Source organism: Canis lupus, chromosome 26, assembly GCF_048164855.1.
Source record: "Canis lupus baileyi chromosome 26, mCanLup2.hap1, whole genome shotgun sequence".
NCBI classification, from domain to species: domain Eukaryota; kingdom Metazoa; phylum Chordata; class Mammalia; order Carnivora; family Canidae; genus Canis; species Canis lupus.
In genome coordinates, this window is record NC_132863.1 from 21631025 (window position 1) to 21653672 (window position 22648).

General features: G+C 45.9%; 1 protein-coding gene across 2 annotated transcripts; it reads left to right on the forward strand.

The window, feature by feature from the left end:
- The first annotated feature begins 334 nt into the window (after positions 1 to 334).
- NSFL1C (NSFL1 cofactor) lies at positions 335 to 22522 on the forward strand. 2 transcript variants are annotated; one of them, XM_072800369.1, is made up of 9 exons: positions 335 to 496; positions 2988 to 3085; positions 8940 to 9014; positions 11516 to 11681; positions 12294 to 12386; positions 13422 to 13531; positions 14331 to 14468; positions 20886 to 21050; positions 22120 to 22522. In XM_072800369.1, exons 1-9 carry the CDS (start codon positions 392 to 394, stop codon positions 22280 to 22282), a joined length of 1113 nt encoding a protein of 370 aa, XP_072656470.1. In that variant the 5' UTR covers positions 335 to 391; the 3' UTR covers positions 22283 to 22522. The 2 variants fall into 2 exon arrangements, with proteins under 2 accessions (XP_072656470.1, XP_072656471.1); XM_072800370.1 differs by lacking the exon at positions 335 to 496 and adding an exon at positions 1093 to 1206.
- Positions 22523 to 22648: the final 126 nt, after the last annotated feature.

A 22648-nucleotide genomic window follows, 5' to 3' on the forward strand; every position in this document is an offset into this window, starting at 1 on the left:
CCTTCAGTAAATATGTGAACAAGGGCATGAACGAACGAATAAATAAATGAATGAGATGAAGGAATGAGTCCACGCATAACTGCGAATCCGGCCCGCCCCGAGAGCCTCCGTCCCACAGGTGCGGGCAAGCGCCGCCGCGCCCCTCCTCCTCCGCGCGGCTTCCACCGCCGCCCTTGGGCTGCCTGTCCGCGTCGCGGCCGCCAGGGGGCGCGGAGCTGGGGGGGCGGGGGGCGGTTCCGCACGGAGGGCTTTGCGTGAGGCACCGCATGGGGCGGGGCCTGCGGGCTGGCGCCGCTCGGCTGGGCGGGGTCGACCCGCGGGCGGAACGCGGCTGCGGGGCTGAGGCTGTGCGGCGGCGGCCGGAGCGGTTGGGGCGGCGCACAGGGCGAAGATGGCGGCGGAGCGGCAGGACGCGCTGAGGGAGTTCGTGGCGGTGACTGGGGCCGACGAGGACCGGGCCCGCTTCTTCCTGGAGTCGGCCGGCTGGGACCTGCAGGTAGCGGCGCGGGGCCGGCCGCGTCGGGCCGGGGCTGGGGGGCGGGCGTCTGGCGCCTCCAGCCCGCGGCGGCCGAAGCGCACAGTCATCCCGCGGCCGCGGCCCGCCCCAGGCCTCAGGGTCCCGAGGTGGCAGGCCGCGCGTCGCCAGCTCGGCCGGGCGTGGGGAAACGCGGGCCGGCCCCGGCCGGGCCCCGCTCTGCCGAGCGTCGCGCTCCCCTCCGCCCGGCCCGCCCGCGAGGTCGGCGGGGCTCGGGCACCGCGGCGAGCCGCGTGGAGGGGGAGCCTGGGGGCGTGGCGGCCGCGCCGAGGGGCCGGGCGGGCGGGCGGGAGCGACGGCCCGGGTGGCGCCGCGCCGGCCGCGGGGGTCGTCGGTCCCGTCTGCGCCGCTCGGGCCGCAGGGGGAGGCGGGACCCGGCCGGCGAGTCGGCCCACGCCCCCTCCGGCCTGGCTGCCGGGAGCCGCTCCCCCGAGGGCGGGGGCGCGCGTTCGCCTCTCCGAGTTAGGTGCTCCTTGAGGGGAGACGCGTGGGGGTTATGGTCGTCACGTACTAGTTAGTGAGGACGTTGAGGCGACCCCACGAGGGAGGGCGTTTGTCAGGTCTGACTCCCCGCGTGCCTGGCTCAGAGCGGGCGCTCGGTAATTAATCGTAGAAAAAAAGAACTGCGCCAGGGGTCTCGGCCCGCCCTCCGTCCGAGGTAGATGACGGTGGTTAGTATTTCTTGAGCCAGGTGCCCTTCCGACTGCTTTACGTGTCTTTTTTTTTTTTTTTTAATTGGAGTTCAATTTGCCAACGTTCAGAGTAACACCCAGTGCTCGTCCCGTCAAGGGCCCCCCTCAGTGCCCGTCACCCAGTGCCCCCATCCCCCGCCCACCTCCCCTTCCACCACCCCATAATGTCCTAAAGCATTTCAGCGACTTCTAGGAAAAAAGCAAAGACGTGTCTTAAACTATTTAATCTTTGCGTTTGGCAGCTGAGGCTTAGGGAGGTTAAGTGATTTGCTCAAGACGTCACTAGTTACACTTTGGAAGCGGAGAAGACAGAACTCAGTTCTGATTCCAGAGCCCAAGCTCTAAACCACCAAGTGCCAGGCACTCTACAGGTGACGATTTATTTAATCCCAGCAACGCTGAGGTAAAGAGGACTAGGTCCTTCGTATAGGTGAGGAGTTGGAAGCCTAGAGGGCAAGTAGTGTGCCCCCAAGATCCTACAGCCAGTAAGCAGTGAGGTTGAGATTTGCACTGGATCTGCAAACTCCACCATTTAAATTGCTTCCCCGGAGCAAAAGAGTCAGGTGTAGCATCACGCTTTGTACACACGCACAGTGTAAAGCCCCCGTGTGGGGCAGAAATACAAAATACAGCTGCTGCCTGGGAAACCTAGAAGCTCACAATGTTACAGTCACCAGGTCATCAGTCCTAGTCTCCTGACACAACAGGTAGGGCAACTGAGGCCCATACATGTGAAGACTTGCCTGGCAGGGCCAGGAATTGAATGTAGGCCCGCCCTCAATCCCAGTTCAGTGCATGTTCTATGACAGCACGCTGCCTCCAGCCAACTGATTCTATCCCACAGGGGCACACTCCTCATGGGCTGACGACATCCCACAAGGGCTCACTTCGAGCCTGTAAGGCTGCTGATCTTGAGACCAGGATCCATATCTTTCTCATTTCCGTAGACCTCAGTGCTCTTTGTTTCTCTGTTTAAAGTAAGGGATTAGGAAATACCTAACCATTGAGTCTGAAAGAAACGATCAAACACAAAGGGTCAAAAGAATCCCATATACCTTGTGTGCGTAGAGAGCTAAGGCATGACTGTGCAGGAATATTAATACGTCCTCTTGTGCATCGTGCAGGGTTGGTGGGACAGGTGTCTCCATTGCATAGATGAGGAAACTGGGCCTCAGTGAGAAAGTAAAAATAGCAACCTAGACCAGTCTCCCTGTTCCTGGCTCCTGTCTATCCCATAAAAGCTGAGTAAGGGCCTGAGCAGACTGCCTGGGATGGAACCTGGCTCTACTCCTTATCAGCTGCTTAACTTTGGGCAATTTTCTTAACTTCTCAGTGTTTCTGTGTCACTTATAAAATGAGACAATAATAACACTAATCACATAGGGTTCTTTGAGGATTAAATGAGTTAACATATGTAGAGTTATCCTCAAAACAACATGGCACATAAATAAATGCTCAATAAATGTACACTGCTTTTCCTGGATCACATTTCCTGATAAAATGAGAGTGAGGAGTGTCTCTATCCCAGCCTTCCTTTTTGCCTTCTATTCCCCTTAGTAGGTGAAATTTGTTTCAGATGATTATGAAGTGAAATAGTTGGGCTGCTATCTTTTGATCTTACTTTCTCTGGTCCCCAGATACAGGCCACATTGTAAAACATGGGCCATATCTTGGTGACTTTGCTTTTTTTTTTTGCACTCAAAGGGATCATGTGTTAGATGAAGGCTTAAGAATCCCAAGTTACTACCTCTCTGTTTCAGATCGCCCTAGCGAGCTTTTATGAGGATGGAGGGGATGAAGACATTGTGACCATTTCGCAGGCAACCCCCAGTTCAGTGTCCAGAGGCACAGCCCCCAGGTAAGGGCCAACTTCTATTATTGCTACATGGGTGTGCTTCCAACAGTGATGAGGAGCAATTTCCTGACTTGAAGGAGGGTTCAGGCCTGGGGATACGGACCAGTGGGTTGGACTGAGAAAGTTAGATTAACTGATGGATACTAGTTCCTTACATGCCTTGCTCCTTTCCTGTAGAGGAGATGCACGACACCCTCAGGTGGAGACTTTTACCTGAGTGTGGTTTATGGTCCAGTCCTGGGGAGAAAGAACCACAGAACCTACTTTTAAGATATTTGGGAGTCTTTTATTTATGAATGTGAGGAGTATTCTCCCTATCTCTGGAAGTTTTTAAGTAGAAACCAAAGAACTTCCTTTCTGGGATGCTGTAGATGTAAAAGATTAGACTATATGACTTTAGAAAGGCTCTTTTGATATTTTAGGATGCCCATTACCCTATCAAGTCTTAGAGAAAAATAAACCTGTGTAACCCACTCTTTCCCAGGTTGATTAAGTGAAAAAGAGTTACCCTTTATAATCCCATTTCTATTGCCTGTCCCAGCCTCTAACTCCTAGGTTCCCATGATGGATCAGTGCTAGGATCTGCTGAGTGAGACAGTTCTGGTCTTTTAGGAGACAGGCAGGGCGTCTTCCTACAAAGGTATCTGAACCACAACTCTCCTCTCTGCTCTAGCCTGATTTGTTTCTACTCTGTGGTATATGTTTTTGCCATAAAAATTTGTTTGGTTTTTAAATCAACCCCAAAATACAGATAGAGTGTTTCTTTGCCAGTGGGGTGGTAAATTGTGTTTTTCTCTAAGGGCATCCAAGCTTTAAATTACATTTCCTCCCTCTAAAAACAAGGAACTCTAACCCCAGATTTTGTTCCTCCTTAGCTTCTTTCCCTATCTACCATGTCCAGAAAAAAAGTAGTAGGCAGATGATCTTTTAATTATTCACAGGGACTGACCTACGAGGTGTGGGTGATGGCTCACCTGGATGTTACTACCTGGAACATAGCCACTAAAGAGATGGCTGATTTCCTGGGTGCCTCTCTCCTCTGTAGCTTCAAAGTCTTATCAAGGCAATGATTTATTGGAGCATAGGCCTATCGACCAGACTGCTTGCATTCAAATCCCAGATCTGCTACTTGGGAGCTTTGTGACCTTGGACGTTTTACTGAATGTCTCAGTCCCTTGGTTTTCCTCGCTTCTCACATGGGCATGATAGCAGTGCCTACTGTATGGGAGATTAAATGAGTTTGTAATTTACAAAGCACGTTGAACATAGCACATGTTAGCCATTGTCCTTTTATTATTATTATTGTCAGTATCAGGTTTCATGATCTCTATTCTTTTCCTGTGTGTCCCCTGTCTCTTTCCACAACAAATACATAAACTAAAAAGTAGACCTACAAGTAAAAGAATCAAGGAAATAGAGTTTAATATTAAGACCAAGGAGAGAGAAAGACTGAACACATGTGCAGGCTAAAGGCCTTGCTTTGTTGCTTTGGTTAGGCCTCAGACATAGTACTCAGCTTGGGTGAAGCCAAAAAAAGGAGCGAGGGAATACACAGTCTGTAACGTCATTGTCCTTGTCCGGAAGGGAAGACACAGTCTGTAACATCGTTGTCCTGGTCCAGAAGGAAAACCCAGAGTGCCTTCTCAGGACAAGCCACATTTGTACCAGCACCTCAGAAGAGTTGTGTGTGTGTGACCTGCCTCTGCCCTCACCCTGAGGGACCTGAGTGTTGTAGGACACTTAGCCTGCTTCCAGCTCACCCTGTCTTGCTGCTCTCGACTGTTGCTCTGGAGCAGAACTCCATTAGTGAGGTCGTCTCTTGATTCTAGAATGGCAGTTCTTAATGTGGAGGCCCTGAACCCCCAGGAGGAATCTGGAATGGATGTGAGAAGGCTTATAAATGCCCTGAAATTGCAGGCAGAATTTTGTATGTGTGTTGTATCTTTTCTGGTGAGAAAATCCATAGCTTTTATCAGATCTTCTAAGGTCTGTGAGACATAAAAAGGTTAACTATTTGCTATAAGATAGTCTAAACTCCTCAGTAATAATAGTTGTCATTTATTGAGCACTTGCCAGGTGCCAGGCCCTGGTTAAGCCTTGACATGTATATCTCTTTAGTCCTCACTACAACCCTATGTATGTGTATAGTACCCATTTTACAGATGAAGATACTGAAGCTGGGCATCTTCACAAGATGCATAGCTAATAAAACAGGGATTTAAAATGCAGATTTGTTTCTGCTTCTATCGTTCAGCTCTCAGCCATAATGATGTACTGCTCCCTTTGTGGACATTCAGGGTCCTCCAGAGCTGGCCCTGAACCAGCCCATCCTAATCTTACCCCTTCTTCCTTGTTTCTTGAATCTTTATTCCAACCAAACTGATTTCATTGGTATCTCAGTTTTGCCTCATATTTGGTTCTCCTGCTTTTGTTTGAGCCTCTCACCTAACTGGACACGCTTGCACTCTTGCCTGTCTACATCCCACGTGTCCTTCCAGGTTTAGCTACTCCCTACCTTCTCTGTTGAGTGCATCATCCCCAACCCATAGGCAGCATGCATTGGTATTGTTACTCAGAAATCTAGTCATCTGTAGTTCATTCATTCACTGCTTGACCCATATCCACGTACTGCTTGGTGACCTCTCCTGGGTTGTCTTGAACTCTTCTGATATTTAACTTCATTTTTTCTCCCTCAGTAGATTGTAAGTTCCTGGAAGTTGGAGGGCTGAGATTTCAGGAGCACCCACCATCTGTCTCTTCTTACCTATGTTGTTATGCCTCAGCAACTTTGGAAGTCGGTAGGGTGCTGGGTGTTAGATTGAGTAACTGATAGCTGCTTTTAGGGCAGATTCAAGCCCAAGTCTGTGTATATTCAGAGCTGCTTCTGCCACATATGGCCTCCCTGTCCAGCACCTCTGACCCCTCTACCTAGCACAGGGCAGAGCAAGAGGTAGTGGTGAATGTCTTCCTGTTTTTGTTTCTTCATCCAGCTAAACTCTTCTTTCCTAAGAGTGTCAGGGACTGCCATTTTCTGATTCTCTAAAACTGTACTATCCAGTGTAGGAGCCAATAGTTTAATATGGGTGTTTAGTTGAAATTAAAACAAACATTCAGTTATTTATACAAAACACATTTCAAATGCTCAGTAGTCACATGTGACTATGACTTCCATACCGGACAGCACAGGTATAATGTTTCTATCACTTATGAAACATGAATCTGACAAAGTACCTTATTGCACTTCAGGATGCCAGGGTACCTGGGAGATAGAGTTTTTGATGCTGAAAAATGGAATTTCTGAGACATTTTACCACTTTGTGGAGGACAGAGTGTTCTAAAATCAGTGGTATCCCCTGGACATCCATGCCATAAGGTAACTCTGAGTGCTACTCTAGTGCAGCTCTAAGCATACATCAGAATTACTTAGCTCCTCAAATGCAGGGTGCTGGGCACTCCTCTCAGAGTTTCTGACCCAGGAGCTCTAAGGCAGGCCTGGGGACTGGCATTTCTCACAGTCTCACAGATAGTGCTGATGTTTTCAGTCTAAGGACCAGCATTTTGAGAACCACTTCTTGAGACTAGCACTTGAAACGTGCTGGCACCATGCATCAGTGCCCTGACAGCTCACAGAAAGCCTGGGAGTTTGGTGCTGTGATTGACCCCATTGGCACACGAGAATATGCAGACTCTGAGAACTTTATTAACATGCCCTAGATCCCCGTGTGGCTCATTTGGGATTAGAACCAGGTATATGGACGTCAGAGTCCAGAGTCTGGATGTGAGAACTTTTGGAGAAAGAATTAAACCTGTAGCCAGAGCAAGTAGTATGCTCCAGCACGTGTACACATGGTATTTGAAGGTATTTAACAACAGAGAGAGGGTTTTTTTCCCCCATGGATGCTAGGCTGGAGTATCTGTAGAAAACTCCTTTTGGGAAGATTAATGAGTGGAATTAGCCTTTCAGGGCAGTAGTGCACATCTATCACTTGGATCCTTTTGAACCATGTCATATAGAGCATCCAGGAATGCCCAGGAGGTTGCTATCAGCTAACTCAAGCAAAGAATGCATTTGCTACATTAATTGGTCTTTGTTCTCTCTTTTCTAGTCTGTGGCACTTCAAAGCTTGTTCTGTCCTGTGATTGTCTCCTTGATACAGATCTTCAGCATTGAACTGAGGTCTCTCTCCCTAGAAAATAGTTCCTTGAAGTTTCTTGGTCTATCCTCACCAAACTTGTATTGCACATATTATAGACAACCTACTTTTTTCCCCCTAAGAAATACAGAAAATGTTTTTATATAATGTGTCCCATGATTCCTATGTTCCTTGAGGACAGTCTAAACAAAAAAAATGACAGTGTAAAAGTGTCAGAGGAAGAAGGTGACCCTTCTCACACATTTTTAGTGTGCTCTGTCCGGCCCCCCCACACAGTTCTGCTTTTTTCCTGAACATCAATAAAAACTTTCTCTTGACTAGCCTGCAGCAGAAACAGAGGTGTACTAGTCATGTGTTCATTTCCTTTTTACTTCTGGATAACTTGTCCTTCCTGGAATGTGTTACTCTGTATGTATGTATAGCACTTTCTGCAGTGCCCTGTGCTCCCTTACCCCCCTCCCACCTTTTATCCACCTGACTGATGGTCCACTTGTTCTTTGGCACACAGTCCAATGTTGCATTTTCCTGGAAAACCTTTCTTGATGTTCCCCCATCCCCACCCCATGAGGGAAAGACATTCTGTACCCACACGTCCCATGTACTTTCCTCTGCCACAGCCCCTACCAATAGTATTTAACAGATGATTTCCTGGCCCAGGGGTCACAAGCCTATAAGCAACTGAAGAATAAGAACTGGGGGTGCCTGGGTGGCTCAGTCGGTTAAGCATCTGCCTTTGGCTCAGGTCTTTTTTTTTTTTTTTTTTTTTTTTTAATCTTTAGTTCATTTAGTATACTTTTTATGATAGGAAATTAGGATTTCATTTTTTTTTTTTAAGACTATTTATTTATTCATGAGAGACACACAGAGAGAGAGGCAGATACAGGCAGAGGGAGAAGCAGGCTCCATGCAGGGAGCCCGATGTGGGACTCAATCCCAGGTCTCCAGGATCACACCCCAGGCTGCAGGCAGCACTAAACCACTGCCCACCAGGACTGCCCTGGCTCAGGTCTTGATCCTAGAGTCCTGGGATCGAGCCCACATCAGGATCCCTGCTCAGTAGGGAGTCTGCTTCTCCTCTGCCCTTCACCGTGCTCATGGCTTGCTCATTTGCTCACTCTCTCTCAAATAAATAAGTAAACTCTTAAAAAAAAAAAAAAAAAAGAAGAACAATGTTTGATTATAGACCTAGTATCCAGTTCAGTGCCTAACACACAAGCGTCCCTTGGTATTTAAAAATTAAATGATGAAGGTTGCCTGGCTGGCTCAGTGGGTGGAGCCTGGGACTCTTGATCTCAGGGTTGTGGGTTTGAGCCCCACGTTGGATGTGAAGATTATTTAAAAATAATAAAAATCTGTTAAAAATTAATAAAAATTAAATGGAAAGAGCTATCCAGTTTTAAGTTTTTAAAGTAGTACGTACCCCATACCATTCCCCTTTCCTCCCTCTAAAGGAGCTTAAATTGGACTCCATCTTATTTCACGGTAGCCCTTTCTAATTTACTTGCAGTCCTGAGTGACCTCAAAGAAAAATGCCACATTATTTTGATAAATTTTAAAAAAGGCTAGCTTTCTTTCACATAGTTGCTCTTCTACTCCACCAAAAAAATCTAACCCCTGCGTCCTCAACTCCTTAGCAACTGTTAATGGGGATTAATTTTGTTTAACTCTCCCTGAGATCATTTTGCTCCTTTCTGTGTCTCCAGTGATAATAGGGTGACATCCTTCAGAGACCTCATTCATGACCAAGACGAAGAGGAGGAGGAGGAAGAGGGCCAGAGGTGAGTCTTTGTTGAGGAGTGCACAATCCACAGGAAAGTTCATGATAATGTATATAAATCATCTAGAAAAATAATTTGCCAGTTATCATTTGCCATTACTACCATGGGCTAGTCTGGGTGGTTTATATCCTAGAAACAGTCTTCTATTCCCTGTAGCTTAGAGGGAACGGAGAACTGAGAGCAACTGAAGAATAAGAACTGGGGGTGCCTGGGTGGCTTCCTTTCCCCTATTACTTTTTTTTTTCTTTTGTGGTATTCTGGGTTTTTCTTTTTTTAATTAATAAAATAATACGTATTTGTTGAGGAGTATTAGGGGAAGGGAAACAAATTGAAAAGAAGGAGAAAACGTTATTCATAATACCGCAACCCAGTGGTCACCAGGTGTCAGTATTTTGGGTGTATATCTTTCCAGTTTTTCTTTTTAATTAAAAAAGCAGTGTATCACATAATAAGCAGAGTAAAAGGGATATCAGTGTGTATTCCCCCACATACGTACGTGCATACATACATACATGTACTGTTTGTTTTTAACTGTTAGAGAATGCTGTAATAAAAATAGTGTCCATTGTGGAAAATACAGAATATGTACTGAAAAAATACAACACTCCTGAACCTTTTGGTAACTAGAGTTAAAGTTTTGGCGTATTTCTATTCAGTCTTTGCTCTGTATAAAAATGTACTTTGGTATTATATTTTACATGGTGATGGTCAGATCATTTTGTTTTTTGTTTTTCTTGGAGTAATGCTATTTTTTCAGTACTTCTCTATGCCATTAAGATTCTTCATTAGTGTTTTCAGTAATTATAATAATAATTTATCATGTGGGTTGTCCAACACTTAGGTTTTTGATGGTTTTTTACACTGTAAATATCAGTGCTATGAACATCTCTGTATATTAATCTTTGGCTACATTTCAGATTATTTTCCTAGGGAAGTTTCTAGAAATCAAAGTGTGGGTTAGGGGAATGAACATTTTTAAGCACTTAATCATAGGCAAGGCTTTGAGATTCCATAATAAAGACCTTTCAGTCCACTGAACAGAACCTCATCTGCAGCCTCATTTCACAGGTTTTAGTTCCTCATGGGCCCTGCCTGGGTCGGTCAGATGTTCCTGAGGATCATCATAGTAGGCCTTATGGAAATATACTTATCTCATGGTCACTCTTTGGGAAGCGGGCTGAGAAATTACATGTGTTCTATTCTCTGTTTTCATCCATATAGTGACCTTTACACTGCCTCACAGCCTTCTTTTTAGATACATTCAAGGTTCAGAGTTTTACACTCCTTGAGTGAAAGGCAATGCCATCAAGTATGTGAATGCCCAACTCCTAAATGGCCGCTGCCTCCTTTTCCTGTCCTGTCACATACTCCAGGTGATGACCTTCCTTTATTTCACATCCTGATTACATCCTTGCCCCCTCAGCATTTCAGACGTGATGACATTGGTGCTGTCGTCCTTGTCAAGGCCTGTGGCTTGCCTTGCAGTCAGTGGGAAATGTCAGGAAGTAGAAGGCTGAGACTAATTTTATAGGTTCTCAACTCTTCTCCACTCGGAGACATGTTGTTGACCTGGCAGTGAATAGGAGTGACAAACAAGTGGCTAGCCAGGCTACACACGTACTGGTTTTCAGAACCAAATTAAAAACTGCTAACTTAATCTCAAGCCACGGTTGGTCCATTGCAGAGCCTCGTGTAGGTATCTTGGGGCTTGGATTTGTCTTTCCCAACCTCCTTCAGTACCTTCTTTTCATTGCCCCCAGTGGATACCACAAGAATAGCAAGGTGAGGTGAAGCTTGGGTGAACTCTCGGTGCTGTTATCACACCACGTTACATGTGTGCATTACTCTGTGCTTGTTCTTTTGCATACATCCGCTGATTTGAACCTCATGGCCCTGACTTAAGGAGCAGGTAGGTAGGGCATGTGGTCCTTCCTTCCCATTTCACAGATAAGGAAAATGAGATTCAGGGCAATGTACTGGTTTTTCCAGGGTCACTCAGTGTCAGAGCCAGCACCAGAGCCTAGCTGCTTGTACTAACCATACCACTGCCGTTGTTAACCCAGAGCTGCTAGTGATAGCTGCTTCTGACTGTGACCATAGTTGCTATCTCCTAGAAAGGTGCTGGCCACCAGATGGTTAATTCCCAGTTGGGACTCTTTCTGGAGCTGGCATGTTGTCATGCATGCCTGGAATGCCCTTCCCTGGTTTCTTCACCTGATAAACATATCCTCATCCTCAAGACTCAACCCAGAAGATATTCTAGGAAGCCTTGATTATCTTCCCACAGCCCAATGCTCCAGAGCACCCCTTACCTCCATTGCTGTTCATACTGCATTATGCCTGCCTGCCTACTTACTATTTCCCCAGCTAGACAATAAATTCCTTACAGATGGGCATTGCACCCTTTATCTCTGTGTGCCTAGCCCTAGCCCAGAGCCTGGCACATGTTCTATTCATGTTTTCCAAGTGCGTTTAGTGGTAGACATGTATTTTCTGCACAGGTTTTATGCCGGGGGCTCAGAGAGAAGTGGACAGCAGATTGTTGGCCCTCCCAGGAAGAAAAGTCCCAACGAGCTGGTGGATGATCTCTTTAAAGGTGCCAAGGAACATGGAGCTGTAGCTGTGGAGCGAGTGACCAAGAGCCCTGGAGAAACCAGTAAACCCAGAGTGAGCATGGGCAGTTATTGTCTATGCCCACAGGACTCTGGTTCTGAGGGCAAGTGGGAGCCCTTTCTCACCCCAGTACTGACAGAGTTTGTTTCGTTTTGTCTTTTATTGCTTAGTTACTCTTACCTACGGCAGAATAATGTAGATTCTCTCACTTTTTAGCATGAAATAAAGATTTGAGGCAATTTTCAAACCTGTAGCCTGTGGGCTGGAACAGATCCTATACACACGTTTTTATTTGGCCTAAACCAACTTGATTTACTCAGTATTTTGTTTTAATTAGTAGCCACCTGTGTTACAGAAATTCTAGATTTCTGTTGTCTTTGGGAAAGTCAGAAAGTCTGTGTCTTGCACCCAGATTTCTGCATGACCATTATTAGCTAGAGTTTAGTAGCAGCTTTTCCCTTTAGCCAAGCAGCACCTCCTCCCTCATTCCACTTTTCACCAATCCTGGCCACTTAATTCATCTGCCATACTACCTGGCCCAATGGCTTGGAGTTCAGTACCAGAGAAAGTGCACCTAGTAGGTAACAAGCTTGAGGTATGTTACTGTATCTGAGTAACTCACCACCATTGACCGTCTCAAGTGTTTTATGACCTTGTGTTTTATAGCCATTTGCAGGGGGTGGCTATCGCCTTGGGGCAGCACCAGAGGAAGAGTCTGCCTATGTGGCAGGAGAAAGGAGGCGGCATTCCGGCCAAGATGTGAGTGTGCATCTACGTTCCTTGGGAAATAGACTGTTCTGCCATTTTTCAGAAGAGATTGGTCACATGTTAGTGTGCACCAGCAGATCCTCAAAGGGAAGAGGCAGTGCCCTTACTGTGGTCTGGGAGTGGAGAGGATTACATGACTGGGCAGGGGCACTTGTGAGAAGGGGTGAGCAGAAGGGATGGACAAATGAAGGAGTTTTCTGAGCATTCCACAAATTTTGGGCAGAGGGATCATGATTCTGGGGTTTTCTGGCAGTGTGGACATGGCTAAAGAACTTGGCCTTCAGTCTACCCAAGAGGCCTAAAACACAACTTTGAAAAAATTTTCCTTACTACTACTGCCCACTCCTTTTTTTTCTGTGCATAGGGTCCTCTACCCTAAGTGTCTCAGACTATATCAATAATTGTGAAGTTTGTGAACGTAGTATTATGCCATAAACAAATGTCTTGTCTTGTGACCATTAGTTTCTATAATGTGTTTATTTTTAATCATTTGAGGTTTTATTCCAAAATATAGTCGACCAAGAAGAAAATAAAAACTGTACCCATCTGAGGCAGTAGCTACTAATATGTTGGTTTGTAGCCTAGACCCTTTTCTGTGAATATGTATGGAGAGTTAACAGGGATTGTAGATAGCATTTGTAATGACTGCAAAATAGTCCCATGAGTAATTTTGCCATGGCCGTTTAGTTGAGCATAAGCTACATGCCAAGCACACTGGAAACCCTTCAGATAAGCCACAGCTTTGACTTAGTCACTTGCTCAGAGCCACTTAGCTAGTGAGTGCAAAATCAAAATGTAGACCCAGGTCGGCTTAAATCAAAAGTCCATGCTCTTAATCTGTTGCCATATCACCTTATTTTAGGTTAATATTTGGTGATTGATTTCTTTGTGCATGCGTGTGTGTGGTGTGTATCATTTTGATAATGATACAGTAAAATAGTAAGAACTTGCTAATTTGCAGGTTCGCGTTGGAGTGCTTGCCAGTTTCCTGACAATGTATGGACTGCTTACCTCCTATTGTCACAGGTTCATGTAGTGTTAAAGCTCTGGAAGAGTGGGTTCAGCCTGGACAATGGTGAACTCAGAAGCTACCAAGACCCATCCAATGCCCAGTTTCTGGAGTCTATCCGCAGAGGGTGAGCAGAGAAGCCCTCCTCTGGGTTCCATGTCCGTGAGTGGAATGGCAGATGGAAAAGAAGCTGATCAGATTTTTATTATTTAAGAAGTGAAAAAAAAAAAAAAGATTATTTTAGAGCAGGAGAGTGCGGGGTGGGGGGGCAGAAGGACTCTCAAGCAGATTCTACACTGAGTGTGGAGCCTAATGTGGGGCTCGAGCCTATGGCTCTTAGATCATAGCCCAAACCAAAACCAAGATGCTTAACTGACTATGCCACCCAGGTGCCCCCCCTTCCCATTTTTAAATTTTTTTTTAACTTTTTTTGAGAGAGTATGCACGAGTGTGTACATGTGAACATGGGAAGGGGGTGGGGGGAGAAAGAATCTCAAGCAATTTCCATGCTCCGCACAGATCCCGACCTGGGGCTCAGTCTCAGGACCCTAAGATCGTGACCTGAGTCGAAACTAAGAATTAGACACTTAACTGACAGACACCCAGGCAGGCAAAGAAGTAAAAAGTTTTAAGCAGTTTTAACACAATTGGAATACAGATTCACAGATCTAAAACCGTGTGTGTCTGTTTTTCCCTTCTGGGCCTGGGACAGAACCAAGTTACCAAATAAGATAGAGGTCTCAACTGGGACTTTGAGCAAGTGAGAAACAAGTGGGAGGCAGACAGTAGCCACTAAAGTAGCTGCTCCCTGTGGAGGCCCAGCTATTTTCACATTTGGAACTGAGATATTTCTCCTCCCTTTACACCCTTTGTTGCCGGTTCCTGTGCTGCTCGTGTGGACCCCAGTATTGCCTTTTCTCCTGCAGGGAGGTGCCAGCGGAGCTGCGGAGGTTAGCTCACGGCGGGCAGGTGAATTTGGACATGGAAGACCATCGGGATGAGGATTTTGTGAAGCCCAAGGGAGCCTTCAAAGCCTTCACTGGCGAGGGTCAGAAATTGGGCAGGTAAGAATAGCACAGGCGGAAGCGGAACATGCTGGTTACTCTACCACACCCTGCAGACCCTATAACTCACTCACTTTACATCCAGCTCTTCACCATTACAGGGTACTGCATGGTTCATTTTTATGGGAGGAAGAGAGTGGAGAATGTAGACCTTGGTGTTAAAAGAACTGAGCTTGAAATCTCTTCTTCACATTCTAGCTGTATGACCTCAGACTTTATAGCCTCAGTTTGCTCAAATACAAAATAGGACTAATGAGAGTCCTTACCTCCCCAGTTATTGTGAGGAGCACAGAGCACTGCCCCACAGTGAGCAGTCAGTGTAAGCAGTAAGGGTAATATGTTGTTGCTTTGATTCAGTAATACAGCATGTTCATGGCATGCTAGTAACCTCCTTCATGGCTTATGGCTGAAATAGACATGCGTTTTCTCAGGTCACCTGGAATGAGGTTTTGCAGGGATGAATAATTCTAGACTGGCCCACCCAGCCAGCCTTAGAGCAGCATTGTTCAGGATCCAAGGAAGGTTAGGAACATTGTTGCCATGTGCAGGCTGCTGCTCCACCATCATAAAGGCTCTTATCTCTCCTTTGACCCTGCCTGACACTGTCACTTTCTGTGACTTTTTCTGCCTATGTCCTTTGCCACTGCCTCCATCTTGCATTCAAACCCCTGATAGGATCTGATTGGTAAAGTCACTGTTGCCTTTGATAGGCAGAGTTCTCCCACCAGAGAACCCATACATACACAGGCTGCCTTCTCTCAGAGCTCTGTCAGTGGGTCACTTGGTCAGTATTCTTCAGAGAGAACTGTGCTTAAAAGAGGCATTCAGGAAATAATGACCCTCCCTGCTAGTACAATCATTATTTTACTGAAGGAAAGCTGAGATTCTTGGGTTCTAAGAGTTACCCTTGGGTGCATGACTGGTATGTGGTGAAACCAAGATTGGAACCCAGGCCTTCTAACTGGCATTGCTTCCCACACCTGCCCAGCAAGCATCCTCTCTGACCTATTTCTGGCAGTTTTTGAGCTTTGAGCGGGCCTTCTCCTAGAATCCCCTACCTCCCTATTGGCCATTCATGCTTTATTAGAAGCAAAGGTAATAACTCAGAACATTAGATACCAATAGATGATTTCCCAGGACTGAAATATTAAGTCTACCATGCTTTCACTTTGTCCACCCTGTTGGGCCTATGGGATAGTCCAAGACAGACAGTTGTCCTCAGAGTGGTCCTGTCTGTGGCTTCCCTGCCAGCTATGGTAAACTTGTAGAGCACTAGGTAATTTTTTTAATTATTAAAATAACACATATTATCTTTTAGAAAATACAGATCAAGAATAAAAACTAAACCTAACACCCAGATATATCCAGTTAGTATTTTTCTAGTCCTATACGTTTGTGTAAACAATGTTGTTTTATTACTTGCTATTTTGCCTAATGAAAGATACTGGTATGGCTGTCATTCAATACCAATAAAATGCATTTCTACTATTTTAGTTCTAATACATAACTTTTGATCTTGTGTACGTGCTATAGTTTAACCAGTCCATGCTGTGAACCATTTAGGCAGTTGCCAGTATTAAGAACAACACTGCAATGAATATCTCTAATTAAATTCTTATATACCCACTATTCTTGGGCCAAAAGTAAAATTGCTGGCTCAAAAGGGCTTTCATTTTTTTAAGATGATGTCATATTGTCCTCCAAAAAGGATGTATCTATTTTTACCTACCAGCAATTATAAGGAAGGGCTCAGAACTCAAAACACTGTACAGTTGGGCTTGTTTGGTTTCAAGATACTTAATGGAAAGTCTCTGTTATTTATTTGTGCAAGACTCCACATCTCAAAAAATTAAAATGTTTTTAAGGAAGTCTGTTTTAACAAAATGGGAATAAATAATTTATTATGTGGAGGATGAATCCAACAAGTTGAGACAGATCTTTATAATCAGGTGTTTGGCAGACCTTGATGTTGTCAGGTAAATAAATATTCTTTGCCAGTGCCACTTTCATTTTATTTCAGTTTGGCTTTCTAAGTGAGGTTTTAGCTTTTCAGTCTTAAACAGATGGACAACTTTTTTAGTTTTTCCATAAATTTTGCAACATTTTCCATTGTCTTGTCAATTAAAATGATCAAGAGCCAAAGGTTTAAGAAAATGTTCTCAAGTTTGCCTCAAAAATCAGTCAGCTCTGGGTTTTTTCTCTAATGATCTGAATGAATAAATGGTTCTCAGTTCAAAAATTTGAGAAGATTCTTAAACTTGTTTTAGGTTTTACATTTGTTTGGACAGGAACTACTCTGAAGGTCCAGGAAAGACTGCATTTATTTAATTATGAGTAACAAATGCCAAGAGTGCTCTGAGGAAGGTATAGGGTTGCTGCTACCCAGATTGAATTTCAGCTGCTCACCATGCTTTCTGCAGTGGTCATATTTGTAAAGAGATGGCAAAGTGTCAGCACTTATAATTGTGACAACAAAGCACCTCAGTGCCCATTAATTCCTGACTACAAAGGAAATGAACAATTGAGTAATTCAGGCTCTCGGTCTGGGTGAGGCTCTATTGCTCTGTAAGTCGTATGGTATTTACAGGGAGATAGTAAAGAAACTTCTGGATGTCTGATCTGACCGTTCCCATCCCTAAATGAAGTGCCTTCACTGCCTCAGGTGCCCAGCCGCTGAGAGGAATGGCACAAGTGTTAGGAGTTCTTAGGAAACACCAAACCCAAAGCTGAGTTCTATTACAAATGCATGTGGTTCTCATACACAATTAGAGCAATTTGGACCTAATACACTTTGAGTGTTCTGCTACAAATAAGAACCATAAGATCTGGTATAGAGTTTCCTCCTCCTTAATCCTCACCCTCCTTGAGGGCAATGTAGGTTGGGCGTGCCCCTTAGGTGACCTTCCAGTTATAGCCCATGGCTAGGCAGTAGCATCTCCAGCTGATTTGGGTCCAAAATACAGACAAATATAAGTGGGACAGGACCTTAAGAAATGATAGAATCAGCTTTTAGAGTGTTTTTCTGTTATTAGCTAAGCAGTGTAGTAAGCATTTCATATGTGTTACTATCTTTAATCCTGTTTCAGTCTCCAGTCCACAAATAAAGACTTTGAGCCTTGAAGAGGTCAGATCACACCCAGGGTCACACGCCTGGTCAGTTCAGAGATGGGTTCCTTCCAGTCTCTGTTCTTACCTGTCATGCTGCATTGCATCTGGGATTGTTATTACATAGCCACATAAGCATTTGTTTGTGTTTCTAGTATATGCTGGATGTGGTGGATTATTTTTAACTATTATCTCAACCAGAAATTTCATTTAATTCCCATTTAATTATCAGTGAGCAAACTGTGTGTTGGAACAGTGTTCTGTAAGTCCAGGTCTAGGTCTGCTTGATCCCAAGGCCTGGCAGGAAAGTGTGGCAGATGTTAAGAGCACAGGACAAGAGCCAGGCAGCTTGGATTGTGTACTGGTTTCACATCAAACCAACACTGGGATCTTCAGTATGTTACCTAATGCCATTGTGCCTGTTTCCTCATCTATACATTAGAAATAATGAATCTCTACCTCACACGCCATTGAGGATTAAATGAACTACTTTGTGTGAAATACTCAGCCGAAGGCCCAGCTGGGTGATTAGTGTATCGTAGACATATAGTGTTGTCTGTCCTGCCTCCCTAACTCACCTTAATCGTGGGATGTGCAAGAGAAACAGAAGCAACACAGCCAAGTCTGTGCATCAGGCTTTCCCGGTCTTCATATGATGAGCACCAACTCCATGCAAGAAGTTGTGCTGGGAAGAAGGCCAAAAAAATCAGTTGCCTCCGTATATGGAGGACTTCTTAATTGTCTGGTTTATGTCAGGCCTTCTGCACACGTTATCTCAGCTAATCCTCATGGCAGAACAGTTCCTTGTTACCCATGCAGATACTGGAGCCCAGCAGGTTGAGTAACTTGCACAAGGCCACATCTCTTGTATAATTCCATAGTAGAACTGAGATTGGGTGGCTGGTCCTCTGCTGTTTTTCCAGCATCACACTTAACTCTGTAATGGCTGCTATGTGTGGACTCCCTGCCCTGAAAGGTATGGTTCTGTGGTTCTTTTTACAGAAAAGGAAATGGAGAAGCCTGGATGTTCACTAACTTGCTGAGGGTCACCCAGCTCATAAGGGAGGGATGTTTCAGATTCTCTGGGAGCAGGGGAGAAGTCTGAGAAAGCATTTTTGCTGTAAAGTAAACCACGGAATGTGAGGCTTGACTGGTAGGAACACAGAACATACAGGGAGAAAGCTTGTTATGTAAGTTTTTAAAAATTGAAAAACTGCTCTACGACATACACTTCTGTTTTCCCATCCATAAAATGGAGAACTGTACCCACAAGGACAGTTGTGGTGAGTCATGAGGCTGAGGCTATCAAAACCCCCAAGACAGTGCATGCACAAACACCCATGTTTATGGGTGTTTCTATTCTGTTTCCCTGCCTCCTCCACCGTTGCCCAAACAGGTACCCTGGGCCCTCTTGAAATAGCTTCTCTCTCATTGTAGGCCTGACTGAAAATGTAAGAGTTCCCTTTCTGGCAGGCAATAGCTTCACTGAGTGCTTCTTTATCCTTGGAAGTGTTATATAAACAGTTGAGGGACAGTCCACCTACAGTCTAATTAGACAGTTGACCTAACACCCATAAAACTACTGAATAAAACAGTTGGTCTTAGGCATTTACAGGTGTAATGTTGAACTTTCCACTGTGAGCATCTCTTGAAGTCTGTGGTGTTGTGATTTCTCTGTGTGCCCTGGCCCGCATTTGAGTCCCATGTGCTGGGAGGCTGATATTATAGAAGCAGTTCCTCTCGTAGCTGGTAACAGTGGCCAGAGTTGTCTCCTGAACTCTACTTGGTGGCTCTCTGAGCCCACGCTCTCACATTCACAGAACAGAATAAGTTCACTGTTCAGTCCTTTGCTAGCTATGTGTTCTGGGGCAGTGTTTGACATGATACAGTATATACAAGTGTCACCTGAAAAAAGGATGTGGTCAAATAAGTTTGCCTTAACTGTACAGTCTCTCAAGACATTTAATATGCAAGTGGCTTCTGGTGCTGCCAGTTTGTTAGGAGACATTTCCACAACTTCCCTGGGTTGTGGGGGGACTAGGGTCCCAGAAACACACTTGGGAAAGCACTTTCTGTTGGATTTGCTATGATTACCATTTTTAGCTTGTAAAGATGGGAGAAGTGTAGGAACTGATAAAATTAGAAGCTTGGGGGAAGCAAGCAAGCTGGCATATCATGGCCTTCTCTCTGCATGGGTCTGGGCTAGGGTATCTGCTAAGAGAAATGTGGAAAGTGAGATGCATGGGTGTTTACAGGAGAGGAACAAAACCTCCCAACAGTTGTCGAGAATTGGGAGGTAGGTTTTTTTTTGGGGGGGGGGTTAAGATTTTACTTATTTGAGGGGGAGCATGTACACAGCGGGAGGAAGAACAGCAGACTCCACAATGAACATGGAGCTGGATGTGGGACTCAGTCCCACAACCCTGAGATCGTGACCAGAGCAGAAATCAAGAGTCAGACATTCAACTGACTGAGCCACCCACATGTCCTGAGAATTGATAGTTCTGTGTACATTTTGTATATGTCAGTATCGTATGTAATTCTCCTTTTTCTCCCTCACAAAAACTGAGGAAGGCACATAGCCTTCACCCTTGTTCAAGATCCTCATTACTACCCTTCTTGAAACTAAGTGAGTTGAGTAACTTGCCCTGCACTACAGAGCTAGTGTGTGAATTTAGACCCCAGTCCATCTGATCTAAGATCTGAGCTCTAAACACTGCAACAGACCATGTTCTGCTCATACTATGTAAATATTCCCTGTGGTGCAGGGTACTTGGTTGGCCTGTGGGAAGTCTCTGCCTCCTTCTGATAGTTGACACAGGAGAATAAATGTGCACACTCCTGAGGTTGCACTAGGGAATGCAGGCCTGAAAATTCCATGACAGGGAAGGAGTCTGAACTGGTCCCTGCGTTCCAGCAGCCACCTGCCTGGCTGTGTCAGGCCTCCTCTGCTGCAGAGTTGGACTGCCCTTCTCTGAGGTTAAAACTCATCCTGGTCTGGTCTGGCGGTAGGCTGCCATGCATCCTGCTTTCCTCCCTTTAAGCCTTTGTTGAGGTGAGGACAGCAGGGAAGGGGCTGAGTCACCTGCCCAGATTACTCAGGAGTGAGGAGGCTAGCAGCAGCTCGGGGCCTGAGTACAGTCTGCTGGGCCCCTAGATTCCACAAGGGCAGGGCTTGTCTCTGTCACTCTGTAGCGGCAGCAGCAAGCCTAGTGCCGGGCACAGCCAGGGCTCAGGCTGGCTTCGAGGCGGGATTGCCCTCCTGCAGGGCCTTGTTTCTGTGTGCAGCTTGATATGCTCCTCTCTCCTCAGCACGGCCCCCCAGGTGTTGAATACCAGCTCTCCAGCCCAACAGGCAGAAAACGAAGCCAAAGCCAGCTCTTCTGTCTCAATCGACGAGTCACAGCCCACTACAAACATCCAAATACGGCTTGCCGACGGCGGGAGGCTGGTGCAGAAGTTTAACCACAGCCACAGGTGCCTTGCGCCGTCTGGCCCCACTTATTCTGGGAGGGCCCCCTAAACAGCAGGCACTGTGTGCTGGCCCCAAAGGAGGCAGTGGGAGGGGAAGGTCTACAAGTCTGAAGCCTTTGTTTCTAGTCCCGGCTCTTGCATTAAGCTTGTGGCCAGTGACTGTTCACTTCCCTTCCGTGGGTCTTATTCCTCACATGTAAAATTAGGGGCTTAGAATTATTAGTATCTTTTTTCACCCCCACAATATTTATTTACAGAAAATTTCATGGTAAAGCCCAGGTGTAGAAAAATAAATTCTGAACTACTGTGGTTGATGGAGGGGAGGAGGGGACATAATGCCAACATCCCCTCCAACTGGCTTCCTCTATCCGCCTCCTCCCTTTGCCCCGGGGATCTCTAAAAACCACTGGGCTATGAAAGTGCCTTCTAGATCTGCCCCTTGAGAATTCTAGAATACCTGCTCTACTGTTTCAGATCATCTGGGCTAGATCAAAGCAAACTATGCCAACCTCATTTTAAAGATAGGGAAATTGAGGCACAGAGATTGAAGAGATTAACAGGGGAAGAGTGTTACTTGGTTTTATAGGTATTTGGCAGTGCTTTTTTCTAGAATAACAGTATCTAAATTTCATCAGTCATAGGCCAACTAAACCAGAAGTCCATATGGCACCCAGGGAATGGCTTGACAGTCCTTGAGTGCTGACAGAGTTTGCATGTGGGCTAAACTGAAACGTGTGTGAGTAGGATTACAGGAGAAGGATCGGCAGAGGAGCCTTTAGGACCCCAATGTGGGCAGGAAGCACACGGCATGAGAACTTAGGAGGAGGAAGACAGAACAAGGGGAAGGGGGTGGTGTTAAATTAGGACTTGGGATCACAGTAAGGTAGTAGAGTTGGTGTTTATCCCAAGGAAACAGGGAGCAGCTGTGAAGGTTTTTAGGCAAGGGAGTGACATGATCTGATGTGGTTCCAAATGAGTGTTTTGACTGCCTTGTGGAGAAGGATGCCCGGGGTTGTGGACAGCAAAGAAGGGTCCTGCTCACCCACCTCCCCACTCACCCTCGCTCCACCAGGATCAGCGATATCCGACTCTTCATCGTGGATGCCCGGCCGGCCATGGCTGCTACCAGCTTTGTCCTCATGACTACCTTCCCGAACAAAGAACTGGCTGACGAGAGCCAGACCCTGAAGGAAGCCAACCTGCTCAACGCCGTCATCGTACAGCGGTTAACATAACCGCCCGCCTGGCCGGCAGCCTCATCTCCCTCCTGCGTCTCCCACGGCCAGCTGCCCCGCGGGGACCGCCTCTCCCGCCCCTTCCCGCACACCCAGCAGTCCAGTGCCACGTCTCCTCCGTAGCTCTGGGTTCTTAGATCTCGGTTGGACATTGGTTTTCTCCTTAGTTGCATTTCCTGGGTTTTTGTGACGATCAATGGACTTTAAAGAAAAAAAATAAAAATAACCAAAAAAATTGAAGGAATATCACCAGCATGTTGTACAGAACCTCTCCCACTGAAGGCAGCTTTGATTGCTGGAAGATCACATTAATTTCCAGGGTACGTGGGGAGGAGCCTGCCTTCCATCATCTCTGCTTAGAAATTG

Bases quoted from the DNA above. Each gene is read 5' to 3' on its own strand.
- NSFL1C (XM_072800369.1), top strand. From the start codon at position 392: ATGGCGGCGGAGCGGCAGGACGCGCTGAGGGAGTTCGTGGCGGTGACT. The intron at 3,086-8,939 runs GTAAGGGCCAAC...CTGTGTCTCCAG, and splicing joins TCCAGAGGCACAGCCCCCAG to TGATAATAGGGTGACATCCT. The intron at 9,015-11,515 runs GTGAGTCTTTGT...TTTTCTGCACAG, and splicing joins GAGGAGGAAGAGGGCCAGAG to GTTTTATGCCGGGGGCTCAG.